Here is a 20,936-nt window from a genome sequence, read left to right as displayed (position 1 = left end):
AATAAACACGACCTTGCTTTCAAAACCTTATATTCTAAGACACAGCCTACATCATTAGGTGCCAAGTGCTCTGAAGAAAAACACAAGAAGGTGAAGAGGGAGGAAACGTGAGCTTACGTTGCTGGCCTCTATACGACGCACGTCATTTTATCAAGCAAACCTAAAGGGTAATGGGCAGAAGGAAGGGCGGTCATGGTACAGCAAATTCTAATCCTGCAGTCCGGAGCACCCCTGGCTGCCATTCCGCCACTTCTTTATTTTGGGGGGCTATATCACTATCTTCGTGTGCTAAACAGCGAATGTAAGCGGTACTGCGTGGCCTTACCCAGTTGAATACGTAATTTTGACATAGTGAAATATATAACTTTGTCGGGTCGCCATATCCCTCTCCAACCCAAATCCTGGGGTCCGCTTTGCTGAGCAGCCCAGTTTGAGTCTCAAAGCGGAAAAAAAACCCGCGGGAGGTCACGTGTCACGGGGAGGCGGGAGGAGGAAAATTGGGCGGGCACGTCCGCTGCCGGCCCCGCCCCTGCCGCCTCCGGGATTTCCCCCAGGTCCTAACGGAAACGGAACAAGCGCCAGGGGGTTGCGGCCGACAGCGGCTTCCGGGAGGAGTTTTGGACCGCGCGGGCCCCCGTCGGCGCGCCACTTTCTCCTGAGGCGGCTGTGGAGAAGCCCGGCCCCGGCGGCGGCTGTTTTGAGAGCCGCTCGGTGTCAGCATGGGCGACCACGGGCTGGAGCTGGCGTCCATGATCCCCGCCCTGCGGGAGCTGGGCAGGTAGGGCCGCGCGTGGTCACCAGCCTCGCGACGCCGGCTCTCCGCAGTCGGCGCCGCGGCCTCCTCGCGACGGTTGGCGGGAGCGCGGTCGCGTGCCGGGTGCCCGGGTGCCGGCCGCTCCGCGCGCGAGGACTTGCCCGTGCGAGTTTCCGCTTTGCGTGAAGGGTCTCTGCTGTGGTTTTAGCACACGCCTTGGCTTCTGGGGACCCTTCCTCGGGTCTGTTCCCTCTGATCGCTGCCGGGGGCGTGACGGGCTGCCCCGGCTTCTCAGCCGGAGAGAAGCCGTGCTTCGGTCAGCTTAAAGATGTGACCCCCTCCGGGTTGACCGGCCCGTCATTTTAGTCAGGAATCCGAGGGACTCCCCAAGGTCCGCAGAGTAAGGTGCACAGCGCCCCTCAAACTCCGAGGTGGGGTCCATGTGTAAATGCCTCTTTCCGGCCTGACGGAGCGTCGCGCGCCTTTAGTCCCAGAGCGCGGGAAGCAGAGGCAGGCGCACCCCGAGGCCACCCGGGTCTAAACACTGAGACCTTGCCTCAGAAAAAGCAAGGGAGAAACCAAACCTGGTTTCTGTCCACCCCAAGAGTCAGTCCCCTGATGAAAACCAGGCTCCAGGGTGAAGATGGTGCTCGCCACGCCCCTCGCCGCTGGTAGGCTCCCTCTCCGGAGGCCAGAGCCGCTTCTCGGTTTGCACGGAAAGTCGGTGCTCACCCTAAGTCTGTGGGCTATCTGCTGCCGTTTATTTTTGCACCGCAACTGTGTTCATTTCTTCCAAAAACCTAAATTAGAGAATAAATGACCACTTTCGTCCTAACTGCATTATCACCCTGTGATTTTTTTTTCTTACTTTGTATAATTGTGGCAAATATATTTTATGGGAGCATTTGGTAATTTTTGTCTAAAAGTATTTGAGTAAAAGTGGTGATTTGGGGAAACTGATAATACAAATTTAGGTGGTCATTACTGAAATTCTGTCTCAGCAAAGATGGAAGCAATGACCAACTAACTCCCAAGGTTGTCCCCTGTCCTTAACACATGCACCAGGGCATGAGTGCCCGAACTCACATGAACATGTACATACATACACCATACATAGAGACTTAACAAATAGTTAAAAATTTAAGAGTTTAACAGCTGTTACTATATTAAAAACTTATATAGCTCAACATAAAAAAACTCATAATTCGATGAAAAAAAATGGATAAGAAAATTGAACAGATTTTTCTCCAAAAAGGGTATAAAAATGACTAATAAGCAAATATAAAGATAAGTGTTTGAAATGACGAATAGTAAGGGAGACACGAATCAAAACCTCAAGGAAGCTGTTGTGATGGTGTTTGAGGACAGCTTGAGCTACCAAGGAGTTAAAAGGGGCTGTATAATGAGGCCTTGTCTCAACCTCCCTCACAAACTAAACAAGAAGATACCATTTCATACCATTATAGTAACTGTTGTATATATTTTAAAAATTGGTTAAGGTATGGGGAAAGTAGAATGATATAACTTAAATCCCTGTGGAAATGAAATGAAGGTACTACAAAAAAGGAGGAGAATAAATAACGTAATTACCCTATAATCTAGCAAGTGTTTTTAATATATACCCAAAATTAATTTATTTATTATATATACTGTATTCTGTACCAGATCTCATTACAGATGGTTGTGAGCCACCATGTGGTTGCTGGGAATTGAACTCAGGACCTTCAGAAGAACAGGCAGTGCTCCTAACCTCTGAGCCATCTCTCTAGCCCCCTACCCAAAAGAATTTAAAGCGGAGATTTGAGCAGATATTTTTACACTGTTCACACAATATCTAAATAGTGGAAGCAAATGTTCACCAGCAGATAAGTAGACATAACCCTCCCAAATGTGGCATAAATATAGAGAATATTATTCAGTGTGAAAAGGAAAGAAATTCTAACATGCTACAAGATAGATTTTATACTAAACCAGTGGTTCTTGACATGGATCATGATCCCTTTGGCAAACTGCTACCTCTAAAAATATTTACTTTACAATTCATAACAGCAAAATTACAGTTATAAAGTAGCAATGAAAATAATTTTATGTTTGGCAGGCACCAAAACATAAGGAACTGTATTAGGAAGGTTGAGAACTAAATGAACTAAGTCACACGTGATAAATACGATACACAACTAATATAAGATTCCTAGAGTAGTCCTGTCCATAGAGATAAAATAGTGGAGTGAATATTGCTAGGAAGCTTAAAGGGGAAATAGTAAGTTACTGCTGCTAAGGTGTAGAGTTGCGGTATGGGAAGGTTCTGGGCGTGGGCAGTGGTAATGTGCTGAACTTAATGCTATAAAAGTATACACTTTACAATCATAAATGGTAAAGTATATAATTTATATCTATCAAAACAATCCCAAAAGATATTTTCTAAAATTGATCTGATCCTATTCTCTGTTTCCTTTGTGAAATTCCTATCTCGTTGGCATTTGAATCAACCTCAGATTTCTATTTGTCTGGCCTTCCCGTGTCTCCTTGTGACTCTTCTAACTGTAGCTTAGGTGTTTCCCTGGTGTTGTTATTAATTACAGTTGCATTTGTGTCCCAGGCTTCCACTGACAGGAGTTGTGTGACTGAGGTGATTTAACTTCACTTCATCAGATCCAGATTAGCTTTAGCATCCTATCTTGTTGCTTATGAGTTGGAGTAGCATTGACAATGTTTAGTCTCATACATATTGTATGGTTATATCTCCATGCATCTTAAGATCTAGACGTATCTATTTATCTTGTAGTTATCCCATTTAGTTATTGCCTTGAAACCTCAAAGAGTATTTCAGCTGGTTTTACTTTTCTCCCAGATATGTGCTTCTTATGTTGACTGTTTGGTAAAGGGCCTCATAGTCTACCCTAATTTATCAAGTCTCCACTGAGCTAATGCTTTTGCTCTCTCAATATTAGCTTTTTGTGCATTGTGCTCAGTAAATTTGCATTGACTATAAGAATAGCTGTCATCATGGTTGTAGCACAGATTAGCTACATTTTCTGTTTTGTGAGATTTTATGTAAAGTCACAGAGCTCAAGCTGAATTCATTCAGAATTTTAGGGAACAGTTCTGTTGAATTGTATTTTTCATTCTCCTCTCCTCCCCCAATTCTGATTGAACTCAGGGTTAATTAAAGAGATATACAGTGCTCTGCCACATTGTATTTCTCTTTAATACTTTTTCTTGAGAAGCCTTAAGAATAAATATATTTTTTCTTAGCATTTTGTTACCTTTTTATTATGAAAAAAATTAAATACAACAAAAGAAAGAAGAAAAAACAAAAGAAGAAAAAATTGTATATTGATTTCCTCTTTCATAGCCTTCTTTCTCTCAGCACATATTATTCTGCACTAAATCCCAGATATGATTTCATCCATGTCAATATTTACCAGTAAAAGATAGAGACATCTTTTATAGGTTTATTTATGTATTTTATTTTGTGTGTGTAATTTATTTTGACTGCATGCATTTGTGTGTGCTGGTGCCCTCAGTGGTGCCCTCAGAGATCATAAGAGGTCATTGGATGCCCTAGAACTGTCTTTATTGATCATTGTAACAATGTGGTGGTTGGGAACCAAACCAGGATCCTCTGCAAGAGCAGCAATGCTCTTAATACTGAGCTGTCTGCCCAGTACCATGAGCAAGATGGCTTATGGTTCCACTAGTGATTGAACCCAGGACTTTACATGCATGACACAGATGTGATGGCTGCTACACGACGGTCACTTGTTTGAGACTTATAAAATATAATCATGGTACCATTATCAATTTAAGATTACTAATGCCCATGGTACCATTATCAATTTAAGATTACTAATGCCGTTTGAGGTCTAGATGGCATCACAAATTGTATTTATTTGATGTGGCTCTTAAGTTAATTATAGACTTTACTTTCTTTTCTACTCTCAGAATTTGTGGTTGGTTTGTTTGAGGCAGGGTCACTCTATGTTTGTCTAGTGTCCTGAAACTCACAGAGATCGCCTGTCTCTGCTTGCTGAGTGCTGGGATTAGGTGTGCCACCATGCCCATTCACAGAATTCCTTCCTTTCCCTTTCTCACCTGCCTGCCTTCCTTCCTTCATTCCTTCCTTCCTTCCTTCTTCCTTCCTTCCTTCCTTCCTTCCTTTCTTCCTCCTCCTCCTCCTCTTTTTTTACTTCCAAGATAGGGTTTTTCGGTATCTAGCTCTAGCTATCCTGAAACTCACTAGACCAAGATGGCCTTGAACTCAGAGATTCACCTGCTTCGCCCCTCCTGAGTGCTGGGATTAAAGGCTTGTGCCACCCCTGCCCGGCTCAGAATTAATTAATTAATTATGGTTTTTGGTTTTTCGAGACAGGGTTTCTCTGTAGCTTTAGAGCCTGTCCTGGAACTAACTCTTGTAGACCAGGCTAGCCTTGAACTCACAGAGATCCCCCTGCCTCTGCCTCTTGAGTGCTGGGATTAAAATCATGCACCACCATCACCCCAGCAGAATTTATTTCTTAAAGAAGCTCTAGATCAGACTGTTTAATGGGACTATAGTAGAAGTTACATATGTAATTATTGAAAATTTTCTAGTAACCATATTTGAAAAAGTAGGAAGGAAAGAAGTAAAATTAAGTTAGTAATGTGTTTTATAAGCTGTGTATTAACTCATGGTATCCAAATATTACCATATGTTTATATGTAACTAGTATAAGATGATTAATGCTATGTTAACTCTTTTGTGCAAGTATTTGTAATCCAATATGTATCTTATACTTACAACACATCTTATTTTGGAGTAACCTCATTTTAAGTATTAAATACCGTTTTAAGTGCACATTTTTAAAATCTGCAGATCAGATTCCTGTGCTGGCATTTAGGACCCTTCCACCCTCCCCCCAAATTATTAATGTCTTTAGATTTTTTTTATTTTTAAGAAGTAGAATACCATCTATGCCAACACTTAAACTAATCACATTTTACAAGTACAACTTTAGAGAGCTTTCTTACAAATTAAAAAGTGAGTCCTTTTAAAGACTAAAATCTTTTTGTTGGTTTATTTTGTGAGACAGACCTTTCTAAAGTATCCTATACTAGCCTAGAATTGCTAGCCTCCTGCCTCAGCTTCCAATTATAGGTGTGTTCCTGAAATTTTTTTACCTGAATTTATCAGGAGGTTGAGGTCACACACACTATAGACCAGGCTGGCCTTGAACTCACTGGAATCCACCTACTTCTGCCTTCCAAGTGCTGGGATTAAAGGCTCGAGCCACTAGAGCCCAGAGAAAAGGAACCATCAGTCCCCTCCCCCCCCTCGTTTTTTCAAGACAGGGTTTCTCTGAGCCTGTCCTGGAACTTGCTCTGTAGACCAGGCCGGCCTCGAACTCAGAGATCCGCCTGCCTCTGCCTCCCAAGTGCTCCCTGTTCTCTTCTAACAAGCTTTTCTTTGTATTTTAGTGCAACTCCAGAGGAATATAATACCGTTGTACAGAAACCAAGACAAATTCTCTGCCAGTTCATTGACCGAATACTTACAGATGTAAATGTTGGTAAGAAGGAATTATTTCTTACACAAACTTCAGGAATTAGGTGGTTTTCCATGTAACCTTATACTACCATTTTTTTCCTCTAGGCAGTTTTAGTTATACAGTTAATATTTGTTAGAGATACTAAATTCTAGCAAGTTATTACTCAGTGTTGCTTGTTACTTAAAACATACATAATTTAGACCTTAAAGCAAAGTTTGTGTTTCTGTTAATAACCATGATTTTCTACTGGCTTCCTAAAGATGTTTGATGTGCTTTAAAACATTTGATCAACTCCAATCACATGGATTTTTTTTATTGACAACTTATGCCGATAGTAGACATATAGCAAATGCCACAAACAAAACAAAAGAAAAACAAAAATAAAACCTGTCATAGCAAAGGGAAGGGAAAGTGGAATTTGGTACCAACACATTGTATGATTTAGATTTATCATAGTCATTTAAACTTGTTGTTTTCAATCCACAAAGTTTTAGGTTGCTGGAAAAAATAGACAAGGACTATGAGCACTTAAGGAGATGTGGTTTTGTATATGTTCCCTCTGTTTTGGCCACTTGCCTTTTCCCTCTGCCAACTTCTCATCTAGGAAATTCCTCCCCATATTTTTCCAGAACTGTTTCCTTTCATCCTGAGTTACCATGTTCACTACTATTTTTAACTTTTTTGATTCCTTCACCAGATTATTGCTTTTGTTTTCGTTTTTATCTTCAGATTTTAGCATGCTGCCTGGCATCTTATAGGCCTGCCATCTTGCAGAATTGATGTATAATAAATTAATGTATATGGTTATTATAAAATTAGGTGGCAGACTGGAAAGATGACTGAGACATTGAGCTGACTGCATAGCATAAGGACCTGCCTTTAAATCCCCAGCACAGTTTTAAAAAGCCAGCTGCCGTGGTGCACACCTGCAGTCTCAGAGCATATCCAATGGAGCTTTCTGGTCCAGCCAATATAGCTAAATTGGTGAAGTCCAGGTTCAGAGAGAGAACTTGTCTCAAAAATGATTGAGGTAGACACTCAACATTGACCTCTGACCTCCACATACACATTCACACACATCCACAAACATTTACAAACACTTATACTACACACATACTAAAAGAATATTAGATAAACTCATATTTCTCTATATCAGTTTAGCATGAATACTCTGCTGGACAAAAGTTTTGATTACCAAAGATTAGTTTCCTAACAAAAGCTCTATTTAGTTTGTTGTGACTTTTCTTTTGTCTCTTAGTTGCTCTCGAACTTGTAAAGAAGACTGATGCTCAGCCGACCTCTGTGATGTTACTTGATTTCATCCAGCACATCATGAAGTCTTCTCCACTTATGTTTGTAAATGTGAATGGAAGCCAGGGACAAAATGAAGCCAAAGACAGTTGTATTGGCAAGTGGTGTTATTTTATGTAAATTGTCAGTTTTATGAGATCTCTTTTCTGCTTTTCTGAATATTGTTATACATGATCACATACTTCTAAAAGTCATATTTCTAATATATTGAGGGGAAATGTGGTAGCAGTTTTTTGTTTGTTTTGTTTTTAAGTTAGGATCACTATGTAACTGGCTGGTCTAGAATTCACTTTGTAGACCAGTCTGGCCTGGAACTCAGAGATCTGCCTGCTTTCTGAGTGATGGGATTAAAGACATGTACCACCACTTTCAGCTTTTAGCTACTTATTTTATTTATTTATTTATTTTTTATAAGGTTTGCTAGAACATGCTCTCTAGTTACTACAAAGCCTGTTTAGACATCCTATTCAAAAACACTTATTTATGCTGGGTATGGTGGTACATGCCTTTAATCCCAGTGCTCAGGAGGCAGAGGCAGACAGATTTTTTGAGTTCAAGGTCAGCCTGGTTATGGTATGAATTCCAGGACAAACAGAGCTACACAGAGAAACCCTGTCTTAAAAAACCAAACTAAAACAATAGCAACAAAAACTTACTATATTGCCTTTTAAGAAAAATTTTCTTTTTGTATGTTGAAGCTTTTTTCTAGGCTTTTACCTTATTGCTACTACCCCATTGATCTTTTTTTTTCCTAGTTCCCTCAAAGGGATGCAAAGTAAACTTTTTCTGTGTAATGAAATATTTTAGAATTTGTTGGTAGTATTACAAGTATCTGCTTTGGAAATATATCCTTCAAAATGTATTTTTTTGACTCCTCTTGGCCGCCTGGGACTGCCTTGGTTGCTGCTGCTTTATATGTTCTTATTATAGAGGTCCTGTATTTTTTTCTGTCATAAGTTCTTAATTTATGCTGTAATCATGTCAGTTTTAGCTATATTTTCTAAGTATGGACTATAACCCACGAGTGGGTTATGAAATAACTTTAGAGTTAGTAATATTTAAAACAAGATGAACTGGGTGTGGTGGCACACGCCTTTGATCTCAGCACTTGGGAGGCAGAGGCAGGCAGATTTCTGAGTTCAAGGCCAGCCTGGTCTGCACAGTGAAGTTCTAGGACGTCAGGGCTATGTAGAGAGACTGTTTCAAACAAACAGGTAAATATATAGACAGACTCTGTCTCAAGTAAGAAAATGACATGTACATATGAATAGGAGTTGAATCTAGCACCTTACATGGAGTAGATAAGTAATCTATTACTGAACCACACCTACAACTCCACAATCAGTAACTTTTCATTGAAGGAAGCTGGGTGTTGTGGCTTATACATTAATTCCTGGCACTTGAGAGGTGAGAGCAGAAGGATCATCAGAAGTTTAAGGTCATCCTTGGCAACATAACAAGTTCAGGGCTGTATGAGCTACATTACATGAATGAGACCTTGTCTCAAAAAAGAAAAATAGGATTTTTGTTGATGCAGTAATAGTAGCTATTTGTTGAATATTTATTATGCTTTGGGAACTATGCTATTTCACATAAGTTACATTACTTATTCATCACAATAACCAATAGCATAATGCATCTTCAGAGAGGTGGCGTTGATATAACTAGTAAATGGTAAACTAGAACCTTTTTTTCTGTAGCTCAAAAATTGGTATTCTGAGGTACAGCCTTTGTACTTTGTGGGAAACCTAGATTGTCCTCTTAGTGAGATTTATACTTTAAAAAATCAATCATAATGCATTTAGCAAATTCACACTTAATGGTATACTTGCTTATTTAATATATTTTCTGTTTGTTTCAAAGAATTCAGTCATTGGATCATTACAAGACTTTTACGGATTGCAGCAACTCCATCCTGCCACATGTTACACAAGAAAATATGTGAAGTTATCTGCTCATTATTATTTCTTTTTAAAAGCAAGAATCCTGCTATTTTTGGCGTACTCACAAGGGAATTACTCTTTCTTTTTGAAGACTTAATTTATCTCCACAAGAGAAATGCAGTGGGTAATGTTATGGAATGGCCAGTGGTTGTTAGTCGATTTTTAAGCCGATTGGATGAATACCTGGGATGTTTGCAGCCAGCTCCTTTGCAATTCATGAACATGCAAAATGTAGAATTTATTGAAGTCACTTTATTAATGGTTCTTATTCATATTGTTCCAACTGTGTTTTTTAGAAGACAAGAATTGTTGCTATGGCAGATAGGCTGTGCTCTGCTAGAACATGGTAGTCCCAAAATCAGATCTTTAGCAATTAGCCTTTTAACTGAGCTCTTTGAGCTTGGAGGATTACCAGCACAGCCAGCAAGCACTTTTTTCAGCTTATTTTTGGAATTACTACAACACCTTGTAGGAATGGATGCGGACCAATTGAAACTGTATGAAGAGCCGTTGTCAAAGCTGGTAAAGACACTATTTCCCTTTGAAGCAGAGGCTTATAGAAATATTGAACCTGTCTACTTAAATGTGCTGCTGGAAAAACTCTGTGTCATGTTCGAAGATCGTGTGCTTATGCGGCTCAAGTCTGATTTGCTGAAAGCAAGTTTGTGTCATTTACTGCAGTATTTCCTTAAATTTGTGCCAGCTGGATATGAATCGGCTTTACAGGTCAGGAAGATATATGTGACAAATATTTGTAGAGCTCTTGTAGATGTTCTTGGAGTTCAGACACATATTGGGGTAAGTAATTATTAAGACTACACATTACATGTTTTGTTCATTTAAGCGTATAGGCTCTATTAACAAGAAAAGAGAATATCTCACACAATGATGCATGTCGAGGGCATGATGATTTTCATCGTTTGGTTTCATTCCCTATCATAGACTTTTTACTTCCATTTCAGAAAAATTTCATTATGTTAGTGAACTGCCAATGGAATAGATTGTTTTAAAGTAGAATTTATAAAATATTTGTTTATAGCAGCATTAATTGATTTAATCATTGAGATTTTTATCTGTGAATGATTTCACTTTAGAATGAGTAATGATATCCTGTTTGGACTGTGGGAAAAGACAGGCAATAAAATATTCAGATATGTAGTGACTTGATTCAGGATTTTATACATTGCACATTTCATTTAAACTTTAGTCTATAAGTTTTGCTAGATTTGTAGTATGAAAAAGTTAGCAATTCCCTTATAAAAATTTCTGTATAGCATTTTGAGAAAGATTATAGTATATATGTGTTGTAGACCTTTTTAAAGCTATAGAACCATTCTTAATTGATAGAATGCAAAATAATATGGATTAATGTGGATATTTGATTTGCCTTATAAGATTCAGAAATAGTTTATCTTCCTAGAAAACATGTAGCTAACACCTAATGCATTTTTCTGTTTATAAATAATGTAAACATGTCTCCTAAGAGATAGTATTTGAATTTTTTTTTTGTTTTCTCAGTATTTGTTGGGACCATTTTATGCAGCCTTGAAAATGGAAAGTATAGAAATTATCGAGGGAATTCAGTGCCAAACTCAACAGGAAAATCTCAGTGGTAATAATGATGAGGTGTCACCAAAGAGACGTAGACTCAGCTCTTCTCTCAACTCTTCCAAAAGGTTATCCAGACAGTTTGAAGACTATGATCTCATTCTGTTTTATTTTAGACAGTTCATAAATTTTATTTACCTTAAAAAATGTTAAGTGTTCTGGTTTAGAAACATCTTTCTAAACATAGGCAATGAGAATAATTAAAATATTTTGCTAGTCACTGTGATTTAATCTAATCTATATGTACATAGTTTCTTTGAATGTTTTTGCATGCCTGTATTTGAAAAGTGTCAGCCTGTGTTTCTATTGTATTTTAAATCTTAACAAATACACTATTTTTTATATGTAGCCAAAGAATTGCTATAGTTCAGCCAAATTGAACATTGTTTTAAATCTACCCTAATGTAGATAAAAGTTGATAATACATTGCAATTTTTGTTTTATTATTATAATTACTGGTGTGTGTGTGTGTGTGTGTGTGTGTGTGTGTGTGTGTGTGTGTGTGTGTGTGTCTTGTCTACATGTAAGTATATACCACAATTACTGTGTAGAGTACATTATGTGGCTCAGATCAAACTCAGATTCTTAGGCTTGGTAGCAAGTGCCTTTATCTGCTGAGCCATCTTGCTGGCTCTTTTGTTTTGAAAAGAGTTGTTTACTTATTAATTTTGTGCTGGAATGTAAGCCTGTGTATACTAAGTAAGCATTGCATTCCTGAGCTGTATATTTTGTTTGAATGAAATACATTTGTATTATATATTAATACCTTTTACTGTAATTATAATTGTTTGTAGAATTACTCATGTGGATATGGACAAAAAGAGCATATTATGGAATGTACTGAGACAGAAAGCTGAATCCCTTCAGATTTCTCTTGAATGTGGTACTCTAAAGAATTCTGTTGCTGAGAAGTTAGAAGGAATCACTGTTGTATTACAGCTGACTGCTCTCTGCACTGTTCACTGTTCTCATCAAGACATGGATGGGTAAAAAAAAGAAATATTAAAAGATTTTTTTAAGTATTTTATTATGTATGTGTGGGTGCATGCATACCATGGAATGCATGTGGAGATCAGGGGACCAACTTTGTGGGGTCAGTCTATGCTTTTACATAGGTTCCGGGGATGAAAGTCAGGTCATCGGGCTTTTAGGACAAGTGCTTTACCCACTGAATCAGCTTACTGGCCCACCAATGTTTTAATTTTCTATGTGGGCTTCCTTTAATGAATTTGTATTTACCATTTTAAGAAACTTCATTACTTACTTGATTTTTGTGACCTTAGGACACAAACCTGGTAGTGAAGTAGTTAAGAAATTTTCTACTGAGTATCTGCTAAACGAGGTAATATGCTAAAAGTTGCTTCCATCTTAATCTTTATGTCAATCCTAGAGGTAACTGCTGTTATACCTATTTTACTGAATAGAAGTTAAAGTGCAGAAAAATTAGATTTTTTTCTTAAGCCTAAATAACATCCCAAGGATACATAATATGAAGGTAGCAGAATATATTTACATACAATCCAGAAATTCATGTTCATTTGACTATATTTCTTGAAATAGAGTAGAAATTTAGAATGCAGAAGAGGCAGACTTTCTGTTTAGTGTCCTTATGTAAATTTTCTATCAAAAGAAACAAGTATGACCTTTAGAAGACTTATTTTTACTGTCCCAATTTAGAACAGCTTGTGATCGATCATTCTGTGCTGATTCATAACTAACCAATACAGAGCTATAAAAAAGGAGATTTTAGGAAAAAAATAAATTAATTCTGATGCCACTAAACTTAGAATTTGAGATGAATTGAAGGAATAGATTAGATTCTTCTCCTTTTCTAAAGAGCATTTGCCATATTAGTTGCTAACTACACAGGCATGTTTTCTGTCATTATTTCAGCCTGGTAATGCCAACATTCAAAGATCCTAGATCAGTTCCCACATCACGAGTGATTTAAGAAATTAAGACAGGAGGATTGTCACCAGGCTGGCCTAGGCTACAGAATTAAACTCAGTGTATGTGTATGTCTCCTTCACATCACACACATACTACAAACAACAGAAAAAAAACAGTGACATACACCAACATTAAGAGAATACACTTAAGGCCAGGAGATGGTGGCACATGCCTTTAATCCCAGCACTCAGGAGGCAGAGGCAGGCAAATCTCTATGAGTTCGAGACCAGCCTGGTCTACTGAGTGAGTTCCAGGACAGTCAGGGCTACACAGAAACCCTGTCTTGAAAATAAAAAAAATATGAGAGAGAGAGAAAGAATACACTTAAACAAAAGGTTGGTTTGCATACTGACTTTAAATTGAGTTAAGGTTATAGGTTAGTTCTGTATTTAATTTTGGCTTTATTAAAATATAATAAATGTTAAAATAAAACATTAAAATATAAAAATATTGGACTCTAACAAAATTTTAATTTTAATATCTTTTTAAAAAATATACTCATTGCAGCCATAATTTGAAGGACTGTCAACACAAATATAAGAAGAAACCTCCAATAGTGATAACTTGGATGTCTTTGGATTTTTATACAAAAGTGCTTAAGAGCTGTAGGAGTTTGTTAGGCTCTGTTCAGAAACTTGAACTGGAATCAGTCATTGATAACGTGGTAAAAATTTATGATGCTTTGATGTATATGCAAGGTGAGTACAAATAAGTGAGACATTAACCTTAGTCGTTATAGAAGTAGGCTTTCTGTTTCTACCTAAAGTTTAAATGAAGAAGTGTGCAATATCTAGAATATTATCAAAATTTCTGTTAATTAAGCTTTCTGAGTTTTACATTTATTTGTGTAATATTTTGATTAATTTTGTGAGTAGATATTGATTTGAAATATTTAAATGTTTTGGTTTGAAAATCTGAAGAATACAATGATCTAGACAGTGCATAGATGTATATGTTTTTAAATAACATCTGATTTTATTGATCTCACAGACTTCAGCATGGGACTAGAAGTACAGCTCAGTGTTAGAGTACTTGTTTAACATGTGCAAGGCCTGAGTTTGCCACAGACCACCCCCAGTTAAAACAGAGGATTGTTTATGGCCCTTCGTTTTAAGAATCCTTGTTCGGGCGGTGGTGGCGCACGCCTTTAATCCCAGCACTTGGGAGGCAGAGGCAGGCGGATCTCTGTGAGTTCGAGACCAGCCTGGTCTACAAAGAGCTAGTTCCAGGACAGGCTCCAAAAAAACCACAGAGAAACCCTGTCTCGAAAAACCAAAGAAAAAAAGAAAAAAGAATATAAGAATCCTTGTTTATTGAATGTTGATTATAATTCCACTTGATGTTTTGGATGTCTACAGTCTTGAAAATAAATATGATGAAGGAATTGGTATAATTTATGTCCTTTGTCTATCTCTGTAGTTAAAAGTTCTTTTGAGGATCCTATTCTAGAAGAGTTATGTGGAATGCTTTCACTTCCGTGGATTTGTTCCCATTCTGATGATAACTCTCTAAAGTTGACCACATTTGCTACTAATCTTCTGCCATTAAGCCAGAGGGTTTGTGATAGTTACTGTAAGTAACCACAAAATTGTCTGATGTATGTAGCTTATGTTATGCATAATTGATCTCTGTGTAGAATTTATAACACTTTATCACTTATTTTTCAATAATTAAAAGAATACTTCGAAGAGCACAGAAAGGAGTTTGGCATATAAACAGAGAAGGGATGCTTGTCCTATACCTATGTCCTTTCTAGCTGTACAGAATTGGAAATGTATACTTGAAGCATGATTAATAAAAACTCAAAGAGAAAAATTGGGATTCAACCTGAAGATCCGAAAAGCAAAACAGCCATCCACTGGCTCTTACCTCGACTTCCGAAATGGCGGCCCTGCCTCCAGGAATCTCAGAATGAGACAGTGACTGCAAACTGTCTCCCCCCCCCCATAGTCCTTTCTGGGGTTGAGATTAAAGGCATGCACTGCCTGGTTTCTATGGCAACTAGTGTGGCTACTGGGATTAAAGGTGTTTGTTTACCACTGCCTAGTCTATAAGGCTGACCATTGGGGCTGTTTTACTCTCTGATCTTCAGGCAAGCTTTATTTATTAAAATACAAATGAAGTGTCACTACATATACTAAAGTATCTTTATCTTAAACTGGGTTTGATGACTCATACCTGCCATCTCAGCACTGAGGAGACTGAGACAGGAAGATTGCCATGAGTTCTAGGCCAGCCTGAGCTACCGAGTAAGTCTTCAAAACAAATCAAAAATGACAAAAATCTTCATTTAAGAAATCTATGAGATATTTTAGGACTATACATAAAAAGGAGAGAATAGTATTCTAAACATACCAATTTCCTACTTCAGTAAATAAAATGTTAGTGCTGGGAATGTACCTGTTCAGTAGATAGAGCTCTAACCTAGCAGATTAGAGGCCCCAGGTTTCATCCTCAGTGCCACTAAAAATGGAATGGTGCAGCCTTTAGGCTTGTAATGTCTCAGAACAAAAAAAAAAAAGACAAAATGTTAAGGGTTTAGAGAGAGTTCTTTGAGGTGAATGCAGTGGTGCATGCCTTTAGTTCCAGCACTTGGGAGGCCACAGCAGGAGACTGAATTGCAAGTTCAAGGCCAGCCTGGACTATATAATGAGACCCTGACTCAAAACATGAAAGATAAGTAAATAAGTAAACAAACCCTTTGATTGTTCTTTGCTAGTTTTATTTCTATTTTTCCTAGCCATAACTACTATCCTTGCTTTATTACTTTTATTATATATGTATTATATAATATAAAGAATTATCTTCATTTTCACAAATTGTATTTTGTTAGTCAACATGTCTTTATTTTTTAGAATGGCTTTTATATAAAACAGGCTAGCCCCAAATTTGACTGTGTTGATGAAGCTGGCCTTCAACTTCTGATCCTCCTAAGTATTGGGATTACAGGCATGTGCCCTTGTGACTGACTGGGTCGGCATTGTGTTTATGGGATTTATTCAGATGATTCATGTATTCTCTCTTATTTTTTAAATTAATAAGCAATTATACGACAAATAGTATCTGGGCTGGAGAGGTGGGCCAGTGGTTAAGAGCATCAGTTGCTTTCTCTTCTAGAGCACCTGAGTTTGTTCTCAGCATCATATCAGGCAGCTTATACTGTCTGTAACTCCAGCTCTAGGAGAGTCCAATGTCCCTAGCTTTCTCAGGCACCTACATTCACATGCACAGTCCCACTCCTCCACCTCAATTCGTAATTTAAAACAATACAACTAAATCTTTTAAAAAAATAAGCATTATCATGGCACTGACAGACAATTTAGTTGCTGACAATCTTAAGTCTGTGAATATTTTCAAGAAACTCTAAATCTTCCCAAGGCCTTGATCTTTGAACTATTGCCCATAGACCAGTAGTGTAGCTTGTGGGAACTTCTTAGAGTATCTTCTGCCTGTAACTCTTGTTCCAGGAGATTTGATACCCTCTTCTGACCTCTATAGAGACCAGACATAAACATGGCAAACAGACATACATGCAAGGCAAAACGTTCATACAGTTAAAGTAAATAAAGATAGAAGATTTAAAAAGGAAATAGAGTATCTTATGTTCTGCTAGAATATACTGGTTGAGAATCAGAATTTTCAGAAAAGATCGGGATATTCATATGCATACTACTTAAAGCACTATTTGAAGTTAATTACCTGGGAATGGAATTACTAGGCTGTAGAGATTCCACATATTGTATTCTGTACTGTTGTATTGCTCCCCAAAGATGCATCAGTTTACATTCTTGCTAGTAGAATATGAGAATTGTGTTCAGTCCTTGACATCACCAGGTTTAAAATATCTTATGTAGAACAATAAAAATTCAGGGAGAAAACTCTCTTAATGTTATTCAATCTGATACATGTGATTTTCAATTTGCATTTCTATAATTACACAAAGTTGTATGTAAACTATCAGTGTTCTTGCTTTATTTTCTTAGAAGATTTAATTATGTTTGATAGTGTATGTACTTTAAATGCTAATTTCACAGCATACATGTACAGGCATGCATGTGTACACATGGGTGCATACACACACATATAAAATTAACTTCTTAGAAACTTTGCTTACTGGCTGACAAGGTGGCTCAGTGTGTAAAGGGTCTTGCCACTGAGATGATGTCCTAAGTTTGGTCCCTGGGACCTGTATTGTGGAAGGAAAGAAGTAACGCCCACAAGTTGTCCTCTGACTTCCTCACAAGAGTTTTGGCACATTTGTGCACCACCCCCAATAAGTAAAAGCTTTTTAAAGAAATCTTGTTTAATAAAGTTTATTCTTTTTAGCTCCACAGGCACAGTCACAATGTGTGTTTCTTCTGACTCTGTTTCCAAGAAAAATATTCCTTGAATGGAGAACAGCAGTTTATAATTGGGCCCTGATGAGTTCCCATGAAGTAATCCGGGCTAGTTGTGTTAAAGGATTTTTTATCTTATTGCAGCAGCAGAATTCTTGTAACCAAATTCCCAAGATGCTTATGTATGTATTAAGACTTTAATTTGAATATGTGACTTGATTATATAACCCATTAATCTGAATGTCTCTCTCACTTATTATTGCAGAGTAAATAAAGCAAATACTGCTTTTAGCTTGAAAATTATATTTTTCCTTTTGAAGTTTTATCTTTTCTTTCCCTTTGTCTCAAATTAAGGAAATCTAATCCAAAATATTTATTAGGAAGATTCAGTACTTTTTCTTTTTTTTTTATTTTTCCCAGAGATAGAGTCAAAGATGATTCTGACATTGTCAAAAAGGAATTTGCTTCTGTCCTTGGTCAGCTTGTCTGTACTCTTGATGGCATGTTTTGTCTGACGAGTTCCTCAGTAGAGCCTTTCTTTGAACATGTGGACCTGTTCTGTAAGAACTTGAAAGCCACTCCTCAACATGAATGTTCCTCTCAAGTACGAGCTTCTGTCTGCAAGCCATTCCTTTTCTTGCTGGAAGAAAAAACACCTAGTCCAGTAAAACTCGGTGAGCAGTCAATTAGGGTTAAACACTTTTCCAGTGACATTGGGTATGAACTTGCTGGAGTGTTGAGATTGCCACACACACTTGGACGATCCTTGTGTTTAGTAGTAAGTTGCAGTTAATTCACAAGCTTTCATATAGTTGGTAAGTGTTTATAGGAACACCCTAAGTTCCGTAAAATTGATAAATCTAAGAGCCCTTTTAGTTGAAAGATTTTGTTTTAATTAAAGTTTAAGTCTAAGACAATGATCTACAAGACCTAAAAATGATCATTTGATAACTTAGATTCTAGAATTTATTTTAAATTTGTCATTTATTACCTTCATTGAGTATAAAATAATGTAAATTGGTAAATTTGCTAGCTGTAGTGGCACATGACTTTTTTAATCCCAGCACTTGGAAGACAGAGGTAGGTGGATCTCTGTGAGTTCAAGTCCAACGTGGTCTACAAAGTGAGTTCCAGGTTAGCCAGGTTTCCACAGTGAGAACTGTTTCAAAACAAACAATAAAACAAAATGACCAAAAAAACTAAACAAAAATAAATTGATTAATAAATTCTAATCTCTTTAAAATATGTGAGCTATGTATGTCTAAATATTGACATAAAGGCAGCAGGGGATTGTGTTCTGTATCCTATTTGCTGGCAGTATTTTTAAGTACAACTTTGATAAATGATGTGTCAAATTAGAAAATATATATTGTCTCACTTTAGCTTTCATAGACAATCTGCCTCATCTTTGTAAACATCTTAATTTTCAAGAAGATGAAACAGAGGTAAAAGCAGTTCTTGGAACTTTATTAAATTTGATGGAAGATCCAGACAAGGATGTTAGAGTTGCTTTTAGTGGAAATATTAAGTATATATTGGAATCGTTGGACTCTGAGGATGGATTCATAAAAGAGGTTAGAATTTTTAAGTTAAAATTTAAATTAAAACACAGATTTTTTTTTAATAAATGTAGCACTAGAACTTTTCTGATCAATAAAGTTTGCTTTTCTAGCTTTTTGTTTTAAGAATGAAGGAAGCTTATACACACGCCCAAATAACAAGAAATAACGAACTAAAGGATACCTTGATTCTTACAACAGGGGACATTGGAAGGTACGTTTGACAGTGTTTAAAATGAAACTTACTATTTTTCTTACTGTCTTATTTGCTGAGCATTAGAGACAGTGGGGCTGGAGATGTAGTTCAGTGGTGGAATACTTGCCTACTGGATTCGTTCCTCAGCACTGAGGGAAAAAGAGTAAATGGTGATATGAGATGTATATTATAGAAAAATATGATTCAGCATATATTTATGTGGATCTGCATTAGTTTCTGAGACATTAACCTTATGTATACCTGTGTTTTTATTTTCAGGGCAGCAAAAGGAGATTTGATACCTTTTGCACTCTTGCACTTACTACATTGTTTGTTGTCTAAGTCAGCGTCTGTCTCAGGAGCAGCGTACACAGAGATTCGAGCACTCGTTGCAGCTAAAAGTGTTAAACTGCAAAACTTTTTCAGCCAATATAAGAAACCCATCTGTCAGGTGAAAGCCAGCATTCAGCCTTTAGATAGACAATAGCAACATTTTGCAGGCATTGAAAAAGAAGTAGAAACCAGAATTACTTTCCTTGGAAAGCTGAGTTGGTATGGTCTCTTAAATCCATACTGGGCTTAAGAAAAACAACATGCAGATGGGCTGTGGTGCCACACGCCTTTAATCCTAGCACTTGGGAGGCAGAGGCAGTTGGGTTTCTGTGAGTTCGAGGTCAGCCTGGTCTACAGGGTGAGTTCAAGGACAGCCAGGGCTACTGCTAGAGAAACTCTGTCTTGAAAAACTAAAAAAAAAAAAAAAATCCAAAAGAGAGAAACGTGTATGTAAGTCTTATCTTGTTTGTTTTAAAGAATTATTTTTAAGATTATATTTATTTAGAACTGAATTGCTGCCATTTGTATTTAAGTATATTGGTCTGAAGATATGGGTTATAAATGATAAGGAATATCATCTTACAATAATTTGTAAAATTACTATATTCTTGATAAGCTTTAGAGAGTCATCATTTTTTAGCCTGGTTAGTGATGCTAAATTTTTTTATATCTTGATATTGCCAACATGACACTTATTTTCAAAAAGGTATATTAATCAATGACTGAAAAGTTAGACCAGGTTAAAATACTGGTTTACCCTGTGTTTGTGATATAATCCTTAGCATGATATTAAAGTTTCTTAACTAAGTCTGGTTGCTTTTCTGTAAAATGGAGATTATGACAAAATTCACTTCATTAAAATTATTACAAGAATTGAATGAGTAACTCTGGCAGTGTAGAACTGGATACTACTCTCATGCTAGCTTGAAAAGTATTAGCTGGTGGGCAGAGAGACGGGGTTAGAATGCCTTTCTTGTTTGAAAACTAAAAAGAGTATTCTTGCTTTAGTTTTTGGTAGAATCTCTCCACTCCAGTCAGATAGCAGCACTCCCAGGTACGCCTTGCCAGACTGCTGAGATGCGAAAGCAAGATGTAGCTCACCACAGAGAAATGGCTTTAAATACCTTGTCAGAAATTGCCAACGTTTTTGACTTTCCTGATCTTAATCGTTTCCTCAGTGTAAGTTGCAGTGTGTGTTTAATTGATTTATTTGAAGTTTTTAATTAAATATTTCATTTGTTTGTTTTTAAAGAAAACCTTACAAGTACATTAAAGACCATATGGACCCAAGATTTTCAAAATCTTGAAAATTTTGTGTGTGTGCATGAATGTGTCTGTAGGTTAGAGGACAGTCTTGACTGTTGTTGCTGTGTGTGTGTGTGTGTGTTTAGGACAGGGTCAGTTACAATACCCTGGA

The 20,936-nt window shown here is 37.3% G+C and overlaps 1 protein-coding gene across 1 annotated transcript in view; it reads left to right on the top strand.

Annotated features, from left to right (window-relative positions):
- The first annotated feature begins 590 nt into the window (after window positions 1–590).
- The window catches only part of Atr (ATR checkpoint kinase), a 100,915-nt gene continuing 80,569 nt past the window's right edge, over window positions 591–20,936 (top strand). The window contains exons 1-14 of the mRNA XM_075964966.1: window positions 591–778; window positions 6,212–6,303; window positions 7,541–7,690; window positions 9,457–10,334; window positions 11,055–11,212; window positions 11,939–12,130; window positions 13,602–13,792; window positions 14,514–14,666; window positions 17,421–17,613; window positions 17,852–18,105; window positions 18,815–19,005; window positions 19,104–19,204; window positions 19,466–19,637; window positions 20,528–20,698. Coding sequence (XP_075821081.1) covers window positions 720–778; window positions 6,212–6,303; window positions 7,541–7,690; window positions 9,457–10,334; window positions 11,055–11,212; window positions 11,939–12,130; window positions 13,602–13,792; window positions 14,514–14,666; window positions 17,421–17,613; window positions 17,852–18,105; window positions 18,815–19,005; window positions 19,104–19,204; window positions 19,466–19,637; window positions 20,528–20,698 — 2,955 coding nt within the window. The 5' untranslated portion in view covers window positions 591–719. The remainder of the gene's footprint in view (window positions 779–6,211; window positions 6,304–7,540; window positions 7,691–9,456; window positions 10,335–11,054; window positions 11,213–11,938; window positions 12,131–13,601; window positions 13,793–14,513; window positions 14,667–17,420; window positions 17,614–17,851; window positions 18,106–18,814; window positions 19,006–19,103; window positions 19,205–19,465; window positions 19,638–20,527; window positions 20,699–20,936) is intronic.

This window comes from Microtus pennsylvanicus, chromosome 3, assembly GCF_037038515.1.
Source record: "Microtus pennsylvanicus isolate mMicPen1 chromosome 3, mMicPen1.hap1, whole genome shotgun sequence".
Classification (NCBI taxonomy): domain Eukaryota; kingdom Metazoa; phylum Chordata; class Mammalia; order Rodentia; family Cricetidae; genus Microtus; species Microtus pennsylvanicus.
The sequence above is the reverse complement of the archived record's forward strand: the minus strand, read 5'-3'. Positions and strand labels throughout refer to the sequence as shown.